Raw genomic sequence first — 19374 nt, 5'->3', positions numbered from 1 at the left:
AGATCAGAAAACATAAAACAGTAAAGTGATAATATCATACATTTGTTCATCATTTAATCTTTTTAGACTGGTAAATTTTTTGTAGGTCAAATAACACACGAGTTGCACGTTTTGATGTTGGTTACAATATAATTTGCACTATCTGTTAATTCATTAACAGTAATTCATTACACTGTGACACGTGCATAAAATAATCTGATAATCTTAAAATATCGAAAGAATATGCAGAGCAGTTTGGTGTATTTTCAATTTTTTACTGTTATTATCAATTCTTGGGTTGCTAACTTTCATCACCTCAGTATCTGAACACAAAACTGGCATGTGTAAATGTGAGTGAAATTCTTGCAACACTGTTTCAATGTTTTTGTGAGGAAATTTTGAGATCTGAAAGTTACAATATGCATTCATAGCACAATAAACTCACATAGTGTAATAAATGATCTCAGATGACAGAGGAAATTTGTATCATTGTATGACCTTTTTAGACGTTTCTATGAGACGTTTCTCCATTGTCTGCCCTCTAGTGATTAAGCAATGTCTAAGCAATCAGAATATAATGAATATTGCACAAAACATAATCCTTTATAGTATTTCTCTCACCCTCTTCTGCAGTGTGTACTACGGCAATCTGGCTGAAGGGACCTTCTCCTTTCTTGTTGTATGCCTTGATTCTGACCTCAAAAGGGCAGTAGGCTGACAGACTCTCATTGCTGTAAACATATCGTGATGACTCCACGTGTGGAACCCTCACCACCGTCCATGTTGGCATGCCTTGCTTTCTGAACGCCAGGATATAACCAAAGCCATCTCCATTCTGATACTCCCTGACCATGGGCTGTAATTCATACCAGAGGAAATCATTTTCTTATGTAATAGAAGGTGAGGGTTGAGTAATAAAGACACATTGATTGAAGGTATAAATCAAATATTATATGCAATTAGAGCAACAGAGGTCCGTGGCACTTACAGTCCATGTAATGATAAGTTCATTACGGTTTCCTCCACCTCCACCAAGTCCACTGGGTGCCACAGTTGGTGCTGCAAGACAAAATAATAACCCACATATACAGAGGAAAAAATACCCTACAGTATACCAACCATATTTATATGTGAAACCTCACTAATATTTTATGTCATTTTGGTTCTAATTCAGTTAAATAGTTGTGTAACACCAACAAATTTGTAATGGTTCTGACCTGCTTGCTTGGTTCGGACAGGCTGGGAGGGCATGCTTGGTTCTCCACTTCCCAGGATGTTGCTAGCAATGACCTGGAACTCATAATCCATCCAGGGTCGAAGATCTATCACATGTGCAGATTCAGCATTTCCTTCTATGTTTGCAGGGTCTGGAGGAACCATTAGCACACAATGACAGGCAAACATCATCAGGATTACATCATGCTATAATACAAATACATTTCTCAAACTGGCATTCTGGATGGCTTTTGTCAAATAGCCCCGGGGGTTGTTATTAATATAATGTTAATAAGTTGTAATGAATATAATGTTATTATTATAAAAACTTGGGTTACACTTTATTTTAAGATGTCATTGTTACAGTGTAATTATACATTTAAGTACTGAGTAATATTTATTAACTACATGTACTTACTATAGTGATAGGGTAGGTTCAGGATTTGGTTGAGGGTTAGTTGCATTTAATTATGCACAATTTACTGTTATTATGGTAAGTACATGTAAGATATGTAACAAGGACACTGTGAAATAAAGTGTTACAAAAACTTGCTTATGTGTAATTTAAATGTAAGTAGCTTTAATATCATTGTAATGTGCCAACTTGGGTTTCCTGTACAGTTTACAGCATTAGCTAAAATATTTTCTTTCTTTTTTTGTTCATAAGAAAATTTGCCATGTACTATATCGACACATCCCCAATTAATCAATACTGAATCAAAATCGGAATTGATGTGAATAACTTGTGAATCGAAATCTAATTGAATGGTGAAATTAGCCCTGCCAAAAACAAAATCAACATATTTTTTATTAGATATTGTAATATTATGGTTTAATGAAATATTTGAACTATATCATAAATTAAAAAATAAATATTATAATATATGATTAATATTCCAAAATATTACAATATCTAAAAAGTTCATGCTGAGAATGCAAGATTGCAAAGTTGATTGACAGAGTGGGAAGACCGATTGCAATGCTTTATGCAAGTGAGGGACTGTGAACAGTTTGGGGTTATAAACAAAACAAACAAACAATCTAAAAAGTTTGAGAAATCCTGCTCTAATAAACAAATTTATTCATAAATCACAACATATGTTTGATTAAAAGCATCCTTGAAAAAATGTTCATTCGACACCTAAATGACTCGTAACCTCACCTGTCCTCATCCTCTTCCAGTCGTGAGTCTGTGAGGAGCGGCCCAGGATGATATACTTGCCAATGGGACTGTGGTTGTCATATCCACGGCTCCATCTCAACTCAACCGATGTGTCGTTGACACTAGTCACCACTAAACCTCCGGGAGGTCCTGGTGGGCCTATAAAGAGAGAAACATTCAGCTTTGCCAGAGAATCTACAACATGTTTTGTCATACATTCATGTTCATACACACACAGTAAAAACAGCTGGAAGCCCTCACCTCTTACGACTAGCTTGGCCGAGGACACCGCGCTGTCCACCACCGTCTGGGCCGTGCAGGTGTATGTGCCGGCATGACTGAGCTGTCCGTTCACAATCACCAGGTCACCGATCGTCTCTTTCTGTATAGAGACAGTGAAAAGAAAAGTCAACTTTATTAAAAAAGCAGTATTAGCCCACTTTCACTTCATAAAACCATTTATTATATATTTTTTTTATTAAATGCCTAATTCGTCGAGGCTTCAGATTTGGATTTTAAAATGTATCATGTCTAAAAGGGATTTACTTTGAAGTGAATCCTATTAAAGCTAATCTCAGAGTGTGAGAGGAGCCTGCTGCTATTGGAATACAAATTCAGATGGTTTTACTATTCTTTCTCATTTTAAATATTAAGAACATAAATAGATTTTTACATTTTATGAAGAAGTGGTATTTGCTTGCATGCTAGAGTGTAACAGCTATGTGGTTACTAAAGTGCTCTAAGTTGTTTTTAGCATGTTGCTGTGCTATTTCTATGGCACAGCAAAGTGTTAAGTATCTATGATCCTCCCTAGATATAGCTTGGGATAAGTTTATGGGATTTGTTGTTATATTATCATCTTCAAGCCAATGCTCACCCCCTCCATGCGCCGATAGTGTCCATTTGATTCCTCTAGGTCCAACAGAACTCCATTGAGGGACCAGGTGAAGGTGAGGTCCATAGTAGGGTCATGTGACGCATGGCATTGCAGAGAGACATTTTCACCCTGATTGATGTCAGCATTAGAGGGTGCTAGAGTGATTTTTGTGGCATCTGTTTGACAGAACAAGATGAAAAACATTTTTATACACTGAAAGCATTTGAGTCCACAATAAAATGCTGATGAGTACTGAAAATTAGCATTTTAGAGGTTTACATGCAGATCAGTTGCCGAAAATGCACTCAGGCTTGATATCGAGACATAACAGAAGATATGTGCACAATGAATATGCAGACAGACAGATAATAAAAGTGTTTACTTGGAGCTAGGCTAACAAGTCTAGGTGTGTGTCAAGAAAATACAGATTTTTCTTAACCGTAAATGACCTTTCCGAAATAACAAAACACTGTTTATGGGTTTTATGTGATATTACAAATTTCCAAGAGTAATCTGTGCAAAACAGACGACCTGAGACCTTTAAAATAGGTAAACCAAAGAAATAAGGTATTGTTACCTCTGACAGACAGGTGTCCTGTGCTGTTGGCTTTGCCAAGGTAGTTTTCTGCAAAGCAGGTGTACTTCCCCTCATCGGCACGACTGATGTTGAATATCCACAGAAGCCCGTCTGGAGTGACTGTTATCCTGGACAGAGATCATCATATGGTCTTTCTGACATCACTGTACTCAAAGCATCTTCAAACAAACTCACAAAGCAATTTTTTTCTGTGTCAAAACCAAAATATATTGAGTTCGAAACATTTAGGAGGTCTTTGAAACACTTAATTATTACTGGATTACCTAGTACTATTGGTCAGTAGCTCTGTGCCACGGCTCCAGAAGAGAGTGGGTTTGGGAGCCGCCCGAGGTTTACACTCCAATTTAACCAGTCCACCACGGGCAGCAGGAACCAGCTTACGCACTGGATTTAACCTGAAGTCCGGAGCCTGGACTGAAATAGGGTGACAGGACGGGGCAGGAAGGGAGAATGGGTAACCATTGAGAGGATTTAAACACAGATCATATTATAACTGGGGTTCAGGCATGACTGGGTGGGCAGAAGGGGATCTGAAGTGCATTAAGGTAGATAACAAGAGAAACATGTTAATGTTTATGGAATAATATTCTGATTTGTTTTCATGTTGCGATTCAGTTGTGCTCACCTTGAACTCTGAGCTCAGCGTTTGAGTAAATGGTGCCATGTTTGTTTTCGCCCACACACTGATACATCCCGGAATCCTCCAGGGCGAGGTTACTGATCCTCAGTCGCCCATTATTCACTTCCACACGGTCCTGCACACAGGTACGAGTACGATTGTGTAAGAGACATGATGCACATGCATATTAATGCCAGCAGAGGGCCACACAACATACCTCTTGTCAATTTACCTACGGCTAAAGAAAGATAATGAGCAGGTTATTCACTGTCACATCTCACTGCCTTCAAGACATGAAGAGTTTTCTAAAAAATTAGTTAACATATATCAGTCTGAGTCTTGACAGCAAGAGGTTCTGTTCAATTCTGATAACACGCACACTGTTAGATGACGATCCGGCTAAAGTGTGTGTGTGTGTGTGTGTGTATGGCTGACCTGTGTGATGAGGGGCTGTCCGTTACGGAACCAGCGAATGGTGGGTCTTGGTTTGCCCGCAGCGGCACAGCTCCACTGCAGTTCTGAACTGATTTCCACCTCAGAGTCACTCATGACCTGAAGCCACTCAGGCTGGGCTGGAGAGCGAGAACACACACAAACCAGCAGATTAACACACATCAATCCACTTATTATATCATTTCTTAATATTTTGGGTTAGCTTTTACTTCATTTCATTTAAGTACAACCCCATTTTTTAGAAAGTTTTCACTGACCACCTTAATTGTATTTTGTAAATATAAACACATTTTGATGGTTGGCAAAATAACCAACCATCATTGGTTATCTAACCATCAGAGGCAAAATAAAAGTGAAAAGATTATGGAATGTCCAAGTTAAACTGTTTTTGCATGAGAAACTGCCATGCTAGATGCTACTGTGTTAAATATAGCCACATGGGCTCTGGAGTACTTTGAAAAACTGTTGTCACTTAACACAGTCTACCGCTGCATCAAGAATTGCAACTTGAATCTGTTATGCAAGAAGAAAGCTATACATCTGTTCTAGAGTTGCTGCTAAATGCTCTGGGACAAAGCTCATTTCAGATGGTTCAAAACACAGTGGAAATGTGTGCTGTGGTCAGAGTCCCCATTTCAGCTTGGTTTTGGGGGAAACGGGTAGTGTCAATTAGTCCCACTTAGTCCCAAAGACGAAATGGAAACCATTTGTTTCAGTTAATTGCCAAGACAAAATTTCTAATTTTCATTCATATTTTTTTCAGTTTAAAGTGCCTCTATTATGATTTTTCGGATATTAGTTTGTAATATAGCTGTCTGTGAATGTAAAATGTCTGCAAAGTTTCAAAGATTCAATTCCAGTCTCACTTCCTGCACGGGCCTACGTAGGTTTGAAACAAAATTAGCATGGTCTATGGTTTTCATTGGCTGCCCGTAAACAACGTCTACTTTGACCCTCAAACACTGTTGTTGTAACTGAAGCCTGGTGGAGTTGGGTTTGTGTTGTTGACGTCAAAAATACACTGTTTTCTGTAAACCTATTGCAGGAGACCACCAAAGAAAATTAGGAACATTTAAAATTGCATAATTGGGACACTTTAAGTTTTTCATCTAATAATTATATTTTATTTTATTTCAATGAAAATAATTTTTAATTGTTTTAATTAACAATAACAACACTGTTATACACAACGTTTTATGTCACATCAAACATCTACTAAAAGTTAACGAGAGGAAAGGGTATTTATACAAGTCTAGTTTTGACATCATGCCTACCTTGCACAGTAACGCGTCCCTGATGTGTCTCACGACCCTCTGAGTTGTAAACCTCACACTCATATATGCCCTCGTCATCAAAATTCAGTTCAGGAATAATTAGAATGGGTCTTTCCGCACTTGCTCCGACCTTAGGGGGTAAAATCCCATCCACCTTCCTCCAGCGGATTTTAGGAATGGGACTAAGGGAGGAAAGTAAAGAGCAAACAAGATGATGTTAGAGAAAAAAGTTACATTTTTATAGCTGACTGAGTTATGGATTATGTTGAACCGACGCAGCAGTGATCTCCGAAGGGAAGTGGAAAGCTAAAGGGGACTTACTTGCCATAGGCAAAGCATTCAAGCTGTGCAGTTTGTCCTGATAATGCATATGTCTCAGCAGGAAAACGCACTCGGATATTTGGGGCGGCTTTCCTTGGATTTGCTGTAGAACCAAGGAAAAAAAACAAGATAAGAGGTTGAGAAACAGCTTGTTTCTTGTTTCAGAGGGAAATACAGATCTTAGTTTGAACTAACCATCAGGGTAAACAGTGAGCTGGACAGCTTTGCTGAAGATGCTCTTGGTGCTGATGTCCATATTGATTGTGGTGAAGCAGAAATAGTTGCCTGTGTCATTGGCTCTAGCATTAGCAAGGTATAAGTTGCCAGTCACCTGAGAAACAAACCATCTGCCCGCCTCTGGCTGGATGAAGTTGGGGAACTCATTGATGAACCAGCGGTAGGACAAAGCTTGGTGGAAGCAAATGGATGCAAGATGTAACATGTTTGATGAAATAAATACTGACCAGGATAAATAGTACAGAGTGAAAGGTTTTGCTAACTGATAGTGTATGTGTGTACCTGGGTAATGAGCTGGTGGCTGGCAGGCAAGAAAGGTTCCCATTCCCTCATGGACAGTCTGAGGGCTTCTGCTTTCAGGGGGGAAATCATGGAGATCTAAAAAACACACATTTATCAGCAGCGGTAGTGTGCAATTTCATCTAGTGCTGCTTTTATTCAGAAAGGTCTAATTTTCACACTTGGACAACAATAATGGTTACTCAAGTTGTACTCACAGCCAAATTTGAGGTTAGCCATATGGCTAACTATAGTGCCACAGCGGTTGATGGCAAGACACTGGTATGACCCACCATCTCGCCCATTCTGGGGATTATTGATCACCAGGTTTCCTGCGACCTGTGTGTAGTGCGAATCCTCAACAAATGCTATTTCAGTGCCGTTCACACGCCACCTGCGAGAAATCACATACAAGATCTAAATTCAATAGCCAGAAGACTGTCAAAAAGTGGATAATCAATGATTTATTTAATTTTGGCAAACAAGTAGTACATTTTGGGGACAGCATACATAATGTTCCCTTTCAGTCGCTCACGTTCGACGTAACGTCGACGTGACGACGTAATTGGGATCACTTCAGGGAGCCCTATCAACTTCGAGTGTCTACAGAACGAGCCAATGAACGTTGGCGTGCGTGAATCGCGTCACGCGCCCCGCCCCGCCGCGCGGGTATAAACAGGAAGCGGGCGCACGCACACATTGTCTTTCACTTCGGAGCCGAGCTTTCGTGAGACTTCTGTCTACAAAGAGATTCAGCCCTTGAAGACTTCAAAGAGATCTACTCTCTGCCTACAGTGTTGGTGTGACGGCGCGATCAGCGGTGGCCGCGAGCATTGCAGCTCACAAACTGCTGTTTTCACAGCACTATTGTTCTGTGTTTGTGTGTGTGTGTGTCGGTTCGGTGGGCGTTTCCTTGTGTGTTTATTCACACCGCGGCTACCCCTGGGTGCCTCAGCACTCAGAGAATATTTTTTTTTTCAACCTTTTTTATTTTTACTAAAAGAGCAACACAAGCGTGACCCTGCGTCTTTTTCAAGATGTCATTCCGCTTGTGCGTTTCTGGATGCCGTCGTTCCCTGGCGCCAGCAGATGGCCACAGCAGTTGCCTCTCGTGTTTGGGCATTCAACACGCTGAGGCAGCTTTTGTGGATAGTTCATGTTCCCATTGCGGGAATATGACTATCGCAGCGCTTAGATCGAGACTCGCTTACCTCAAGGGAGGTGCAGTCCCCTCGCCTATGCCCCGATCTAGTGTCTATTCTGCCCCGCAGAATAGACCTACTTCGGTGCATGACCAGGGTGATCTGAGGATTACCGTGAGGGCTTCCCCGTCGAGTCATCCTCCGCGGGCCCCTCACGCCTCACAAGCGCTGTCGCCATTGGGGCTCCTTAGTGAACGTCTTGGTCCTTCTCCGGAACGGCCAACCGTTTCCTTTGGGGCTCCGGCTGATGACCAGATGTCGATCGCAGCATCGGAGGGGGAGCTGTCCTCTGGAAATGACGACTCAGCTGCGTTGCCCCCCTCGGGGTGTGTAGCGTTGTCCGAGCCGGATCCAGAATGGACTGCTATGCTTTCCCGGGCCGCCGAGAAGGTCGGGCTTGCGTGGAATCCTCCACCACGTCCCGAACCTTCTCGGTTGGACGATTGGTTTCTCGGGGCGGGCCGTGCTGGTTCTCAGTGCGCCGCCCCGGTACCTTTCTTTCCGGAAGTGCATGAGGAGCTTTCTAGGACGTGGAAGGCACCGTATAGTGCCCGAAGCCGTTCTAGTGGCTCCTCACCCCTCGCCACCCTCGACGGCGGGGCAGCTAAGGGGTATGTGGATATCCCCCCGGTGGAGCGGGCCGTCGCGATGCAGCTGTGTCCGGCGTCCGCTTCCTCTTGGCGGGGTAATCCACGCCTCCCGTCCAAGGCCTGTAAGTTTTCGTCCGGTCTAACGGCGAAGGCTTACAAGGCCTGTGGACAGGCTGCTTCCGCCCTCCATGCCATGGCGCTCTTGCAGGTCCACCAGGCCCAGGCGCTCATGGACATGAACGAGGGTGGTTCTGACCCAGAGCTCCTCCGGGAGCTCCGTGTGGCAACCGACCTCGCCCTCCGGGCGACGAAGGAAACCGCACGTTCTGTCGGTCAGGCGATGTCCACCTTGGTGGTCCAGGAGCGCCACCTTTGGCTCAACCTGGCGGATATGAGGGACACCGATAAATATCGGTTCCTGGATGCCCCTCTTTCCCAGGTTGGGTTGTTCGGCGACGCGGTCGAGAGCTTTGCCCAACAGTTCTCGGCCGCACAGAAGCAGACGGAGGCCATCCGGCACATCCTGCCCCGGCGGACCGCTGCTGCTCCCACCCGTCCGCCGGCCGCAGACCCTCCGTCTACTCGTCGCCGAGGTCGGCCTTCTGCGGCGTCCTCCGCTCCCGCTAAGCCCCAGCAGCAGCAGCAACCATCCAGGCCTCAGCGCGGAGCAAGCCGTAGGAAGCCGACCCCGCCCGTCCAGGCCGCTGCCAAACCAGGAGGCAAGCGACGGTGCAAACGACCCTGAGACGGGCGGCCCGGAGGTGGATCAAGTTGCTCTTCAGGAGATGGCGAAGGCGCCACTCCTTCCCCCGGTGGAGGGCCGGGCGGAGAATCTTTTGTTTCCTTTTCTTTTTGTTCCGCCACTGACCCACGGGTCAGTGGTACCCACATTTTCAAAAAAAGAGCAATTTCTGAAACCTCTGGGCCCCAAGAGGGCGCGCTTGGCAGTCGACGACGCCGCCATGCCTTGTCACTCCCGAGCCCCTCTTTCATCGCCAGTGAGCAGCAGTGGCTGTGTTCCGGACGTGCTCTCGCCTCCTCACACTCACTCTGCCCTTCGACGGAAGCAGGTATGTGCTGCACCACACACTCAGACCCCACTTCGGGCCGCTGTGCCGTCCGAGTCGGGTCCCTGCATTCCGCCGCGCTGCCCCACCCCGGGTACGTCTGTGGTGCCGTTAGTCCCGCTTGCTCGGTCTCTGGGAGCCTGGTTAACGCTTCCCAGCCCGTCTCGCTGGCTCATCCGTACCATCAGACTCGGCTATGCGATTCAGTTCGCCCGGCGCCCCCCTGCTTTCAAGGGCATCCTGTTCACCCGTGTTCTGGCGGACAATGCCCCTGTGCTCAGGGCAGAGATCGCAGTCCTACTGGCGAAGGACGCGATCGAGCCGGTCCCTCCAGCCGATATGAAGACCGGCTTCTACAGCCCGTACTTCATTGTAGCCAAGAAAGGTGGTGGGTTACGACCAATCTTGGACCTGCGCGTCCTGAACCGGTCCCTTCACAGGCTACCGTTCAAGATGCTTACGCAGAAACGCATTTTCAAATGCATCCGTCCCCAAGATTGGTTTGCAGCGATCGACCTGAAGGACGCGTACTTTCATGTCTCGATTCTCCCTCGACACAGACCGTTTCTCCGCTTTGCGTTCGAGGGACGGGCATATCAGTACAAGGTCTTACCCTTCGGGCTGGCCCTGTCGCCCCGCGTCTTCACGAAAGTCGCGGAGGCGGCCATTGCTCCCATGTGCGAGCGTGGTGTTCGCATCCTCAACTACCTCGACGACTGGCTTATTCTGGCCCAGTCGAGAGAGCAGTTGTGCGAACACAGGGACATGGTGCTCAGTCACCTCAGCCACCTAGGGCTTCGGGTCAACTGGGAAAAGAGCAAACTCACCCCCGGGCAGAGGATCTCTTTTCTTGGTATGGAGTTGGACTCGATCAACATGACAGCGCGCCTCACCGAGGCCCGTGTCCAGTCAGTGTTGAACTGCGTGAGCACGCTCAGACGCAGAACAGCGGCACCACTGAAACTGTTTCAGAGGCTCCTGGGGCATATGGCATCTGCAGCCGCGGTTACGCCGCTCGGATTGCTTCATATGAGGCCGCTCCAACACTGGCTCCACGATCGAGTCCCGAGATGGGCGTGGCAGAGCGGCTCGTGCCGGGTCCAAGTGACTCCGCACTGTCGCCAAACTCTCAGCTTGTGGTCGGACCCTTCCTTCCTGCGGGCAGGTGTTCCCCTGGAACAAGTGTCCAGGCACTCTGTGGTCTCCACGGATGCCTCTACCACCGGCTGGGGGGCCACGTACAACGGGCATGCAGCTTCAGGTCTGTGGACAGGGCCTCAACTGCATTGGCACATCAACTGCCTCGAGTTGTTAGCAGTACGTCTTGCACTGAGCCGTTTCAAAACGCTGCTACTAGGCAAGCACGTACTGGTCCGTACGGACAGCACTGCGACCGTTGCGTACATCAACCGCCAAGGTGGTCTACGTTCCCGCCGCATGTCACAACTCGCCCGCCATCTCCTCCTCTGGAGTCAGAAGCATCTGAGGTCGCTTCGTGCCATTTACATTCCGGGCCTGCTCAACCGTGCAGCCGACGAGCTCTCACGGCAGCAGGTGCTACCGGGAGAATGGCGACTCCATCCCCAGGTGGTCCAGCTGATTTTCAGGCGCTTCGGGACCGCTCAGGTAGATCTGTTTGCCGCCCCGGACACGTCTCATTGCCAGTTGTTCTATTCTCTGACCGAGGGGACCCTCGGCACGGATGCTCTGGCACACAGCTGGCCCCGGGGCCTTCGCAAGTATGCGTTTCCCCCAGTGAGCCTTCTTGCACAGACCTTGTGCAAAGTCAGGGAGGACGAGGAGCAGGTCTTGTTAGTTGCGCCGTATTGGCCCAACCGGACCTGGTTCCCGGAACTAGTGCTCCTCGCGACAGCCCCTCCCTGGCCCATTCCTCTGAGAGAAGACCTGCTCTCTCAGAGACGGGGCACCTTATGGCACCCGCGTCCAGACCTCTGGAAACTCCATGTCTGGTCCCTGGACGGGACGCGGAGGTTCTAGGTGACCTACCCCCTGCGGTAGTTGACACCATCACTTCCGCTAGAGCCCCCTCTACGAGGCGCCTCTATGCGTTGAAGTGGAACCTGTTCGTTGACTGGTGCTCCTCTCACGAGGAGAACCCCCGATCTTGCTCGATCAGAGCCGTGCTTTCCTTCCTGCAAGAAGGGCTGGAGCGAAGGCTGTCTCCCTCCCTCTTAAAGTGTATGTTGCCGCTATTGCCGCACATCACGATGCTGTTGATGGTAAGTCTTTGGGAAAGCATGACCTGATCGTCAGGTTCCTGAGGGGAGCGAGGAGACTGAATCCTCCTCGCCCACTCTCTATACCTTCTTGGGACTTGTCTCTGGTCCTTTCGGCACTTCAGAGACCACCCTTTGAGCCTCTGCAATCAGCTGAGTTAAAAATTCTGTCCTGTAAGACAGTACTCCTGGTTGCATTGGCCTCTATCAAGAGGGTAGGGGACCTGCATGCATTTTCGGTCGACGAATCGTGCCTAGAATTCGGCCCGGATAACTCTCACGTCATCCTGAGACCCCGGCCCGGATACGTGCCCAAGGTTCCTACCACTCCCTTCCGGGACCAGGTAGTGAACCTGCAAGCGCTGCCTTCGGAGGAGGCAGACCCAGCCCTGGCTTTTCTCTGTCCCGTTCGCGCTCTGTACGTGGACAGAACGCAAAGCCTCAGGACCTCAGATCAGCTCTTCGTCTGTTACGGAGGCCAGCAGAAAGGGAAGGCTGTCTCCAAGCAGAGGATGGCCCACTGGATAGTGGATGCCATCGCCTTGGCTTACGAAGCCCAAGGCGTGCCCTGCCCGCCTGGGTTGAAAGCCCACTCCACTAGGAGTGTCGCTTCTTCCTGGGCGCTGGCTCACGGCGCCTCGCTGACAGACATCTGTAGAGCTGCGGGCTGGGCGACACCTAACACGTTCGCTAGGTTTTATAGCTTACGTGTCGAGCCGGTTTCTTCCTGTGTGCTCGCTTCTACTAGCCGGTAACACCGAAGTTCCCGCTCTAGTGTCGGCTTGCTGCGCCACTCCCTTCCTAGGAACGGATACGTGCGCTTTTTACTCCAGTCGAGTTCCCCATTGGCGAACCCTGTGAGTTCCTCCGCACCCCTTCGGCAGTCGGACGTTGCGGAGCGTCCGACGCCAGGCCTAGTGCTCGTATGCTTGTGTAACTTGTGCTAGGCTGGGTTCCATATGTGGTGATCCCTGCGGCGATCCCATATGTGTATTCTTCCACGACCAGTTCCCTGCGGTGAGCCCGTGTCTTCCCTTGGCAGAGTCTGCTCTGCCGTCACTGTCCGGTGTGTCTCCCCCTTCGGGTGGAGCCACCCCAGTGACATTCCATATGTCGCACTGCCCCTTCGGCCAGTCCATATGTGTATTCTCCACATGTTACCTCCCTTCGGGCAGGATGTGGCTCCGCAGCGTTCTTTCCCCTGGAGAGGTACGCTTTCCCAGTGTTATCCAAGTTCCGCTGTGTGGGGTATAATGGAACAGCAGTTGAACTCCCTCTACGCAGATCTTCCGCCCCAGCAGTTGGGGGTCTGAGAGTCTTGCGTAGGGCGCTGGATGTGGCAGCAACCGTGGCATTTTCCATGGGATCCCAATTACGTCGTCACGTCGACGTTACGTCGAACGTGAGCGACTGAAAGGGAACGTCTCGGTTACTGATGTAACCCTCGTTCCCTGAAGGAGGGAACGGGAGACGTAACGTCCCGTCGCCACCGTTGCTGACCATCGCTGCATGGCCGTCACAAATCTCGGCTCCTCAGCGAAAAACAATGTGTGCGTGCGCCCGCTTCCTGTTTATACCCGCGCGGCGGGGCGGGGCGCGGCGCGTGACGCGATTCACGCACGCCAACGTTCATTGGCTCGTTCTGTAGACACTCGAAGTTGATAGGGCTCCCTGAAGTGATCCCAATTACGTCGTCACGTCGACGTTACGTCTCCCGTTCCCTCCTTCAGGGAACGAGGGTTACATCAGTAACCGAGACGTTTTTTTTTTTTAATCAGAATTTTAGCATTTTTTAATCAGTTTTTATTTATTCATTTTAACCTCCTAATAAAAAGGGAGGTTTTTAAATACTTGAGAAGCAAACTTGTATATTGAGACATGTTTTCAAGAGAACATATCAAGATCAGGCTTATTTTTCATAAAAAAATTCCAATGTTATATTTTCCAAAAATATTTTCTACGGTGTCTGTGTAAAAGGATAGGTCGTACTAATGAAGTAAAGGCCTTGTTTTGTTCAATAAGGTGTAAGTGACAAAAATCTGATCTGAGTACCGGTAAATAGCAGCAGGGCTGGCGCGAGCCTGGCAGCTCAGGGTCACCTTGCCTTCTGGCATCCCCTCAGGGTAAATCAGACTATATGGCTGCTCCTCAAACACCGGCCCACTGTCGTGACCCGACACACACACATCCCCACCTACAAAAAAACATGCACACAAACAGTCTGAGAGAAACATTTCAACAAACATTGTCACAAAAAAATGCTTTTTAGTCAAACAAAACAGGTTCTTTATATATCAAATTTGAGTCAAGATTGTAGTGTTAATGGCCTAATGATGTTTGAGCCAACAACCTTCTGGTTCTATCCCCGGATGATTAACTATTAAAAGCACTCTAAACAAAAGTCAAGGGTATAGTAAAATATCCTTGAGAGTAATGTATATCAAGTAGTTTTGTCATGCTCAGGTCTTTTGTTCTGCCTTCTTTGTCAGCTAGTGTACTGTGCCAAACAGACAGATACAGGGGGGTTGTGCGTGCCTAACAACTCCAGTGTATTTGCACTCAGAGAGGGAATGTTCTCCACCCGGGGAAAGTCAGCAGGGGATTCAAGCTGTCAGATATAATTGCATGCACTCAGATATTTTGACAGAACAAGGGGAACAGGGGAGTTTGAAGACATACAGTAAAGTCTCCAGGTTGCCATGAACGCATCTGATGCATTATGAATTGGATAAAGAATGAGTTTGGATTATTTGGGACCACATTTGTCTCAGTATGCAGATTTGGGTTTGGAATTTGACTTTTTTTTTACTCTTAAATAAATGGGTGTTTCTTATGGATTTGGGACTGTGTGTTTTCGAATAAACCAAATTTTTAAGAAAACTTTCTCTGAAACAAATCTTATCTTAAGGATTTTAAAACATCAATCTTAAAACAAGACAAAAATACTTTTAATAGATTTAAAAAAATTTTCAGTGACTGTGTGTGCGCTTAGATTTATAAATTTGTCATTTAAAATTTAAATTTAAAAATTTTAAATTCATTGGAGATCTACATGTGTGTATATGTATGCATGCATGTGTGTGTTCAAATGAGTGTGTGTATGCAGTTCTGGTGAGACCTAGAGGAATCTAGGGCAATAAGAGAGAGGCAGAGTAGGAGAGATGAGTTGAGAAGGGGAACCGGCTCCCCGGGAGGTTTTCTGCTCTGAGATAACAGTGAAATTCAGTGGTGTGTTGGCTGCTTCCAGTAATGGGAATAAACAGATCCAAACTGCCACTTAAGTTTTTTTTACACTGTCTGTTAAGTCTCTCAACAGATCATCACAGTCTCTTTGTGTAGTTACTTCTGTGTAATAGACTAGAACACAGTAATTATTTGTTAGCCAATTCAATCTGAATGCCTGCGATTAAACATCTGTACAGTACATTGGATCTCAGCATTATTTATATGAGAATAAGTGTTTTGGTGTATATTCTCAAATTATTTGTTCCTTTCCATGCCCATTACACAGTTTTGTTGTTTACACTGACAATTTCTATTTCAAATAAATTCAGTTTTTTTTTTACACTTTCTATTCAAAGGATCATGAAAAAAAATCCACAAAAATATTAAGCAGCACAAATGTTTTTGACATTGATAATAAATGTTTCTTGAGCACCAAATCAGCGCATTAGAATGATTTCTGATGGATCATGTGACTAGAGTAATGACTGCTGAAAATTCAACTTCGCCATCACAGGAATAAATTACTATTTAAAATATATTAAAATAGAAAACAGTTATTTTATGGGGTTAGTTCCTAATTTCGTTCCAAACCCTTAAGACTCTCGTTCAATGGAATACAAAAAAAGATATTTTTAATAAAATCTGAGAGATATCTGTCCCTCCACTGACAGCTACGCAACTACCACTATGCTTAAAAAGTTCATAAAAAGATCGTAAAACAATATGAATTGAAATTTGATTTACTCCAAATTTTCAGAAGAGGCACGATCGCATTGATTGAATGGTCACTTATGTTGGTCAGACGGTGGTTCCTGGCCACAATTTTCTGCAAAATGGACCACATTTTACGCCTGTGAGACTAGGACAACTTTAACTAGAGTGCCGTTTGCCAAGTTAATAGCATTATGGACAGAACCACATTTTTATCAATGTTTAATGGGGCCGGGATTACTTTAGCTGACAAAAACACATCTCAAGTAAATCAAATCCCTTCTGCCCACTGATCTAAGATAACACAATGAATAATTAATCTGAATTTGTGGCCCCCCACTGATGCACAACCCTAAAACCACACATCCCAGACACCATCAAAGTGACAACGTACATTTCAATGATGTTTTAACAAGAAAAATGCTGGAGCAGAGGGAATACAGAAAAAAACAACGGGTGAGTGGTAACGAAGTTTGGCTAATGGGGGAAGGGCTGAGCAAGACCCACTAAGTATATTTGCAAATGGGATCTTAAATGAGATGAGATGATGGGAGACAATGACATAAACATAGCCATTATGTTAAGAATGTCTTAAGTACTAGTATGACCATCTAGCGGTTAGTCAAGGGGCAATCAGTCTTACTTTTTAGTATCAAATTAGACCAATCTCTGTGTTTATGTAACTGACTTAAAAGTTATGAACCGTTTTAAAGAAAACAATTTGAAGGTTAAAACTAGTCTTAGCAGTTTATGCAACCGGCCCTTGATCATACTTACCCAATGCGTAGCTCAGAACCAGAGAGCTGAGAGACAGCAGACACAACAGAATCCTCATCCTCTTACCGCAACCACACCCAGACGAGAGATGCTTTCAGCTCCTTTGGAAGAAAAAACAGAAAGCCACATGACTCTTCACAAAAAAAAAACCTTTGTTGAGATTAGAGATGAAACGGTACACACTGAAATGTGTGTACCAAGTGAAGTTGTCAACAAAAATCAACAAATAGCAGCACTATGCACTTTTTTTTACAACGATGGCAAGATTTGAAATGAACCAAAAATGTTGGTTGTGTGACTTACAACATAAAAGTAAAATTGCTGTGCACATTTCAGCCTTTAAAAGAGATTAGTTACTTTATTATCTGATTTGTTTAGATTTTTAAAATGCACATTAGCTTATTTTCCATCAGCCGGTTAAAATTTACAGCAGTGCATAGAAATTGGTCTGATCAAAAATGGCAAACATCATGCTTAATGCTTGACAGCATTTACAGTTTTTCAAATCACAGTAATCCAATATGTTTTTAATGATAATTAAAATATGAAACTATAATACTAATCGTGTAAATTTTTAGCACAGTTTATAATTTCTCATCATCCCTAGTTGAGATAGAGGCTGGTATGAGATGAGTTTTGTTAGATAGGCTTCTAGTTAATAAATCTTGCTGTTGATTTATTCTGTTTTTCTTTGTCCTTTTCAAACCTCACTGCTGAGGAGAATCATAACAGCCTGGTCTAACCCATGTGAGGATGCATGGCCATGTGTTTTCAATTGGCTACAAATTGTGAGTTATTCTGACACTGTAGTCTTCTGACACCCTGAAAACCTATTCTACACTGTCATATTCACCGCTCCCTTGCCCTGATGTGTCACCTGCTGATGCACGGCTTGGAGCCGGGGCTAATAAAACAGGGGCATGTTACTCAAATTGTTTTACGGCTAAATTGACAAGAAAGCAACGGGCAGCAGCTGTTTTGCACCATTCACCATCCGGTCCTCACATCTGCTTCAAGTGTACAGGATTGTTTCCTCCACTGTGCAACATAACCCCCCAGCCCTGTAATTGGCAATTGCACATCTTTTCCCTGGCTCAAGTAATGGCATTCGCAGCAAGGGCCGCTACTCTGCGGTTCCTGGTGAGTCTGCAGGCGAAGGTGAGAACCATGAAGCGTCAGCACAGATGCGCTGTTTGTGATGTGAACGTTCCTTTGGAAGCGTCCCAGCGGTCGTTTATAGGGGTTTAAAAGGGAGAGAAAGGGCCTTTCATCAGAGAAATTTCTTAATTACACCAAACAAGACTCTGATTGCCACCTGACTGCACTCAAATTCTTGTTTTATCAGCACTACTTTGTTGTGTTGTCACAGTCTTTTCAACCGCACTCTACTTAGCATGGTATAATATGCTGGCTGCCAGGATGTGGCTGACATGATTTTCCTCATGCCGCAGTAGATCTGTGCATGAATCTGAGAGGGATGTTTGTCAAGGAATGCACAAATCACCAATGCGACACATTTACAGTGAGTTCTCTCTCTGTTATGCTTTGATTTACCGTAAATGGCATCAAACACATATATAGCTAATTACATTTCTTTGCAGTCCGTCTACCCTTCTCTATCATCAGCGGTAGCCTTGGACCCAAAAACTGTGCAATAATTCCCCACTATCACATGCTTATAATTCAAACTTATTTTCACTATATTTCTCTGGTTCACACTTCTCTACAGTGCATCATGCCTATTTTTCAAACACTGTTCTGTTAAAATCTCTTATTTTGCTGTGTTTGCTTCAAACCTCAAAGCTGAGGAGAATCATAACAGCTTGTCCAGCCAGTATGAGGGTACACGGCTGAGTGCTTTCTGTTGGCGTGGCAAAAGTGAGTCTGGCAATGTATATAGTAATATCATATTAACAAAGTGAATTGAAAAAAGTGTTTTTCTAAGTAACTAAGCAACAGGATTTCAATTAACTTGATTCACATCACATCTACTGAACATTGCAATTAATTACTCTGCAGATTTGTGCTGGAAGATTGTAGTCTCGGGTAGCCAGACCTTCAGACTGATGGCAGAAGGTCTGGATTCAATTGCAGCTTTCATTGGCCAAGGATTGCCCAAGAGGATGTCTGACCGACCGACATGTAAAGCAACCAATCACACGTTTTGTTCAGCGTCATGTTTAGGGGTGTGAAATACAAAGTCGATGTCCCTGCAATAAAGTGGCCGGCGTGCAATTCATTCAAGAATGTTGTGCAAGTTTACAGCAACAATGGCACAACAATAATGCTGTGAACTTCCAATACTTTTGAAAATCCAGTGAATAGTTGATCCTGATAAGCACAGTTTTAAACACAATGGCTTTCTTCTTCCATAAGGGGGGTTGGCCTCATGACAGCTTTGTTTCCAGGTTGACCATTAAAGAACGTGACACACACATCTCCCGGAAATTCTGGAGAATTCAACTTATTCAAATCAGATTACAACTTAGAAACTCTAAAAGTGTTTCCTATATTCTGTGCCATATGCATCAGACGTTCAGTCAACGGTCCA

The 19374-nt window shown here is 45.3% G+C and overlaps 1 protein-coding gene across 1 annotated transcript in view; it reads right to left on the bottom strand.

Annotated features, from left to right (window-relative positions):
* The window catches only part of cntn2 (contactin 2), a 34065-nt gene that overhangs the window by 5590 nt on the left and 9101 nt on the right, over positions 1 to 19374 (bottom strand). Inside the window, 18 exon segments of the mRNA XM_081358469.1 lie at positions 601 to 835; positions 968 to 1038; positions 1197 to 1346; positions 2357 to 2515; positions 2618 to 2738; positions 3234 to 3409; positions 3811 to 3938; positions 4095 to 4245; positions 4457 to 4586; positions 4886 to 5022; positions 6178 to 6359; positions 6499 to 6632; positions 6635 to 6688; positions 6692 to 6906; positions 7018 to 7113; positions 7233 to 7408; positions 14163 to 14304; positions 16824 to 16924. Coding sequence (XP_081214595.1) covers positions 601 to 835; positions 968 to 1038; positions 1197 to 1346; positions 2357 to 2515; positions 2618 to 2738; positions 3234 to 3409; positions 3811 to 3938; positions 4095 to 4245; positions 4457 to 4586; positions 4886 to 5022; positions 6178 to 6359; positions 6499 to 6632; positions 6635 to 6688; positions 6692 to 6906; positions 7018 to 7113; positions 7233 to 7408; positions 14163 to 14304; positions 16824 to 16881 — 2515 coding nt within the window. The 5' untranslated portion in view covers positions 16882 to 16924.

Source organism: Scardinius erythrophthalmus, assembly GCF_964197995.2.
Source record: "Scardinius erythrophthalmus genome assembly, chromosome: 25".
Lineage (NCBI taxonomy): Eukaryota > Metazoa > Chordata > Actinopteri > Cypriniformes > Leuciscidae > Scardinius > Scardinius erythrophthalmus.
The sequence above is the reverse complement of the archived record's forward strand: the minus strand, read 5'-3'. Positions and strand labels throughout refer to the sequence as shown.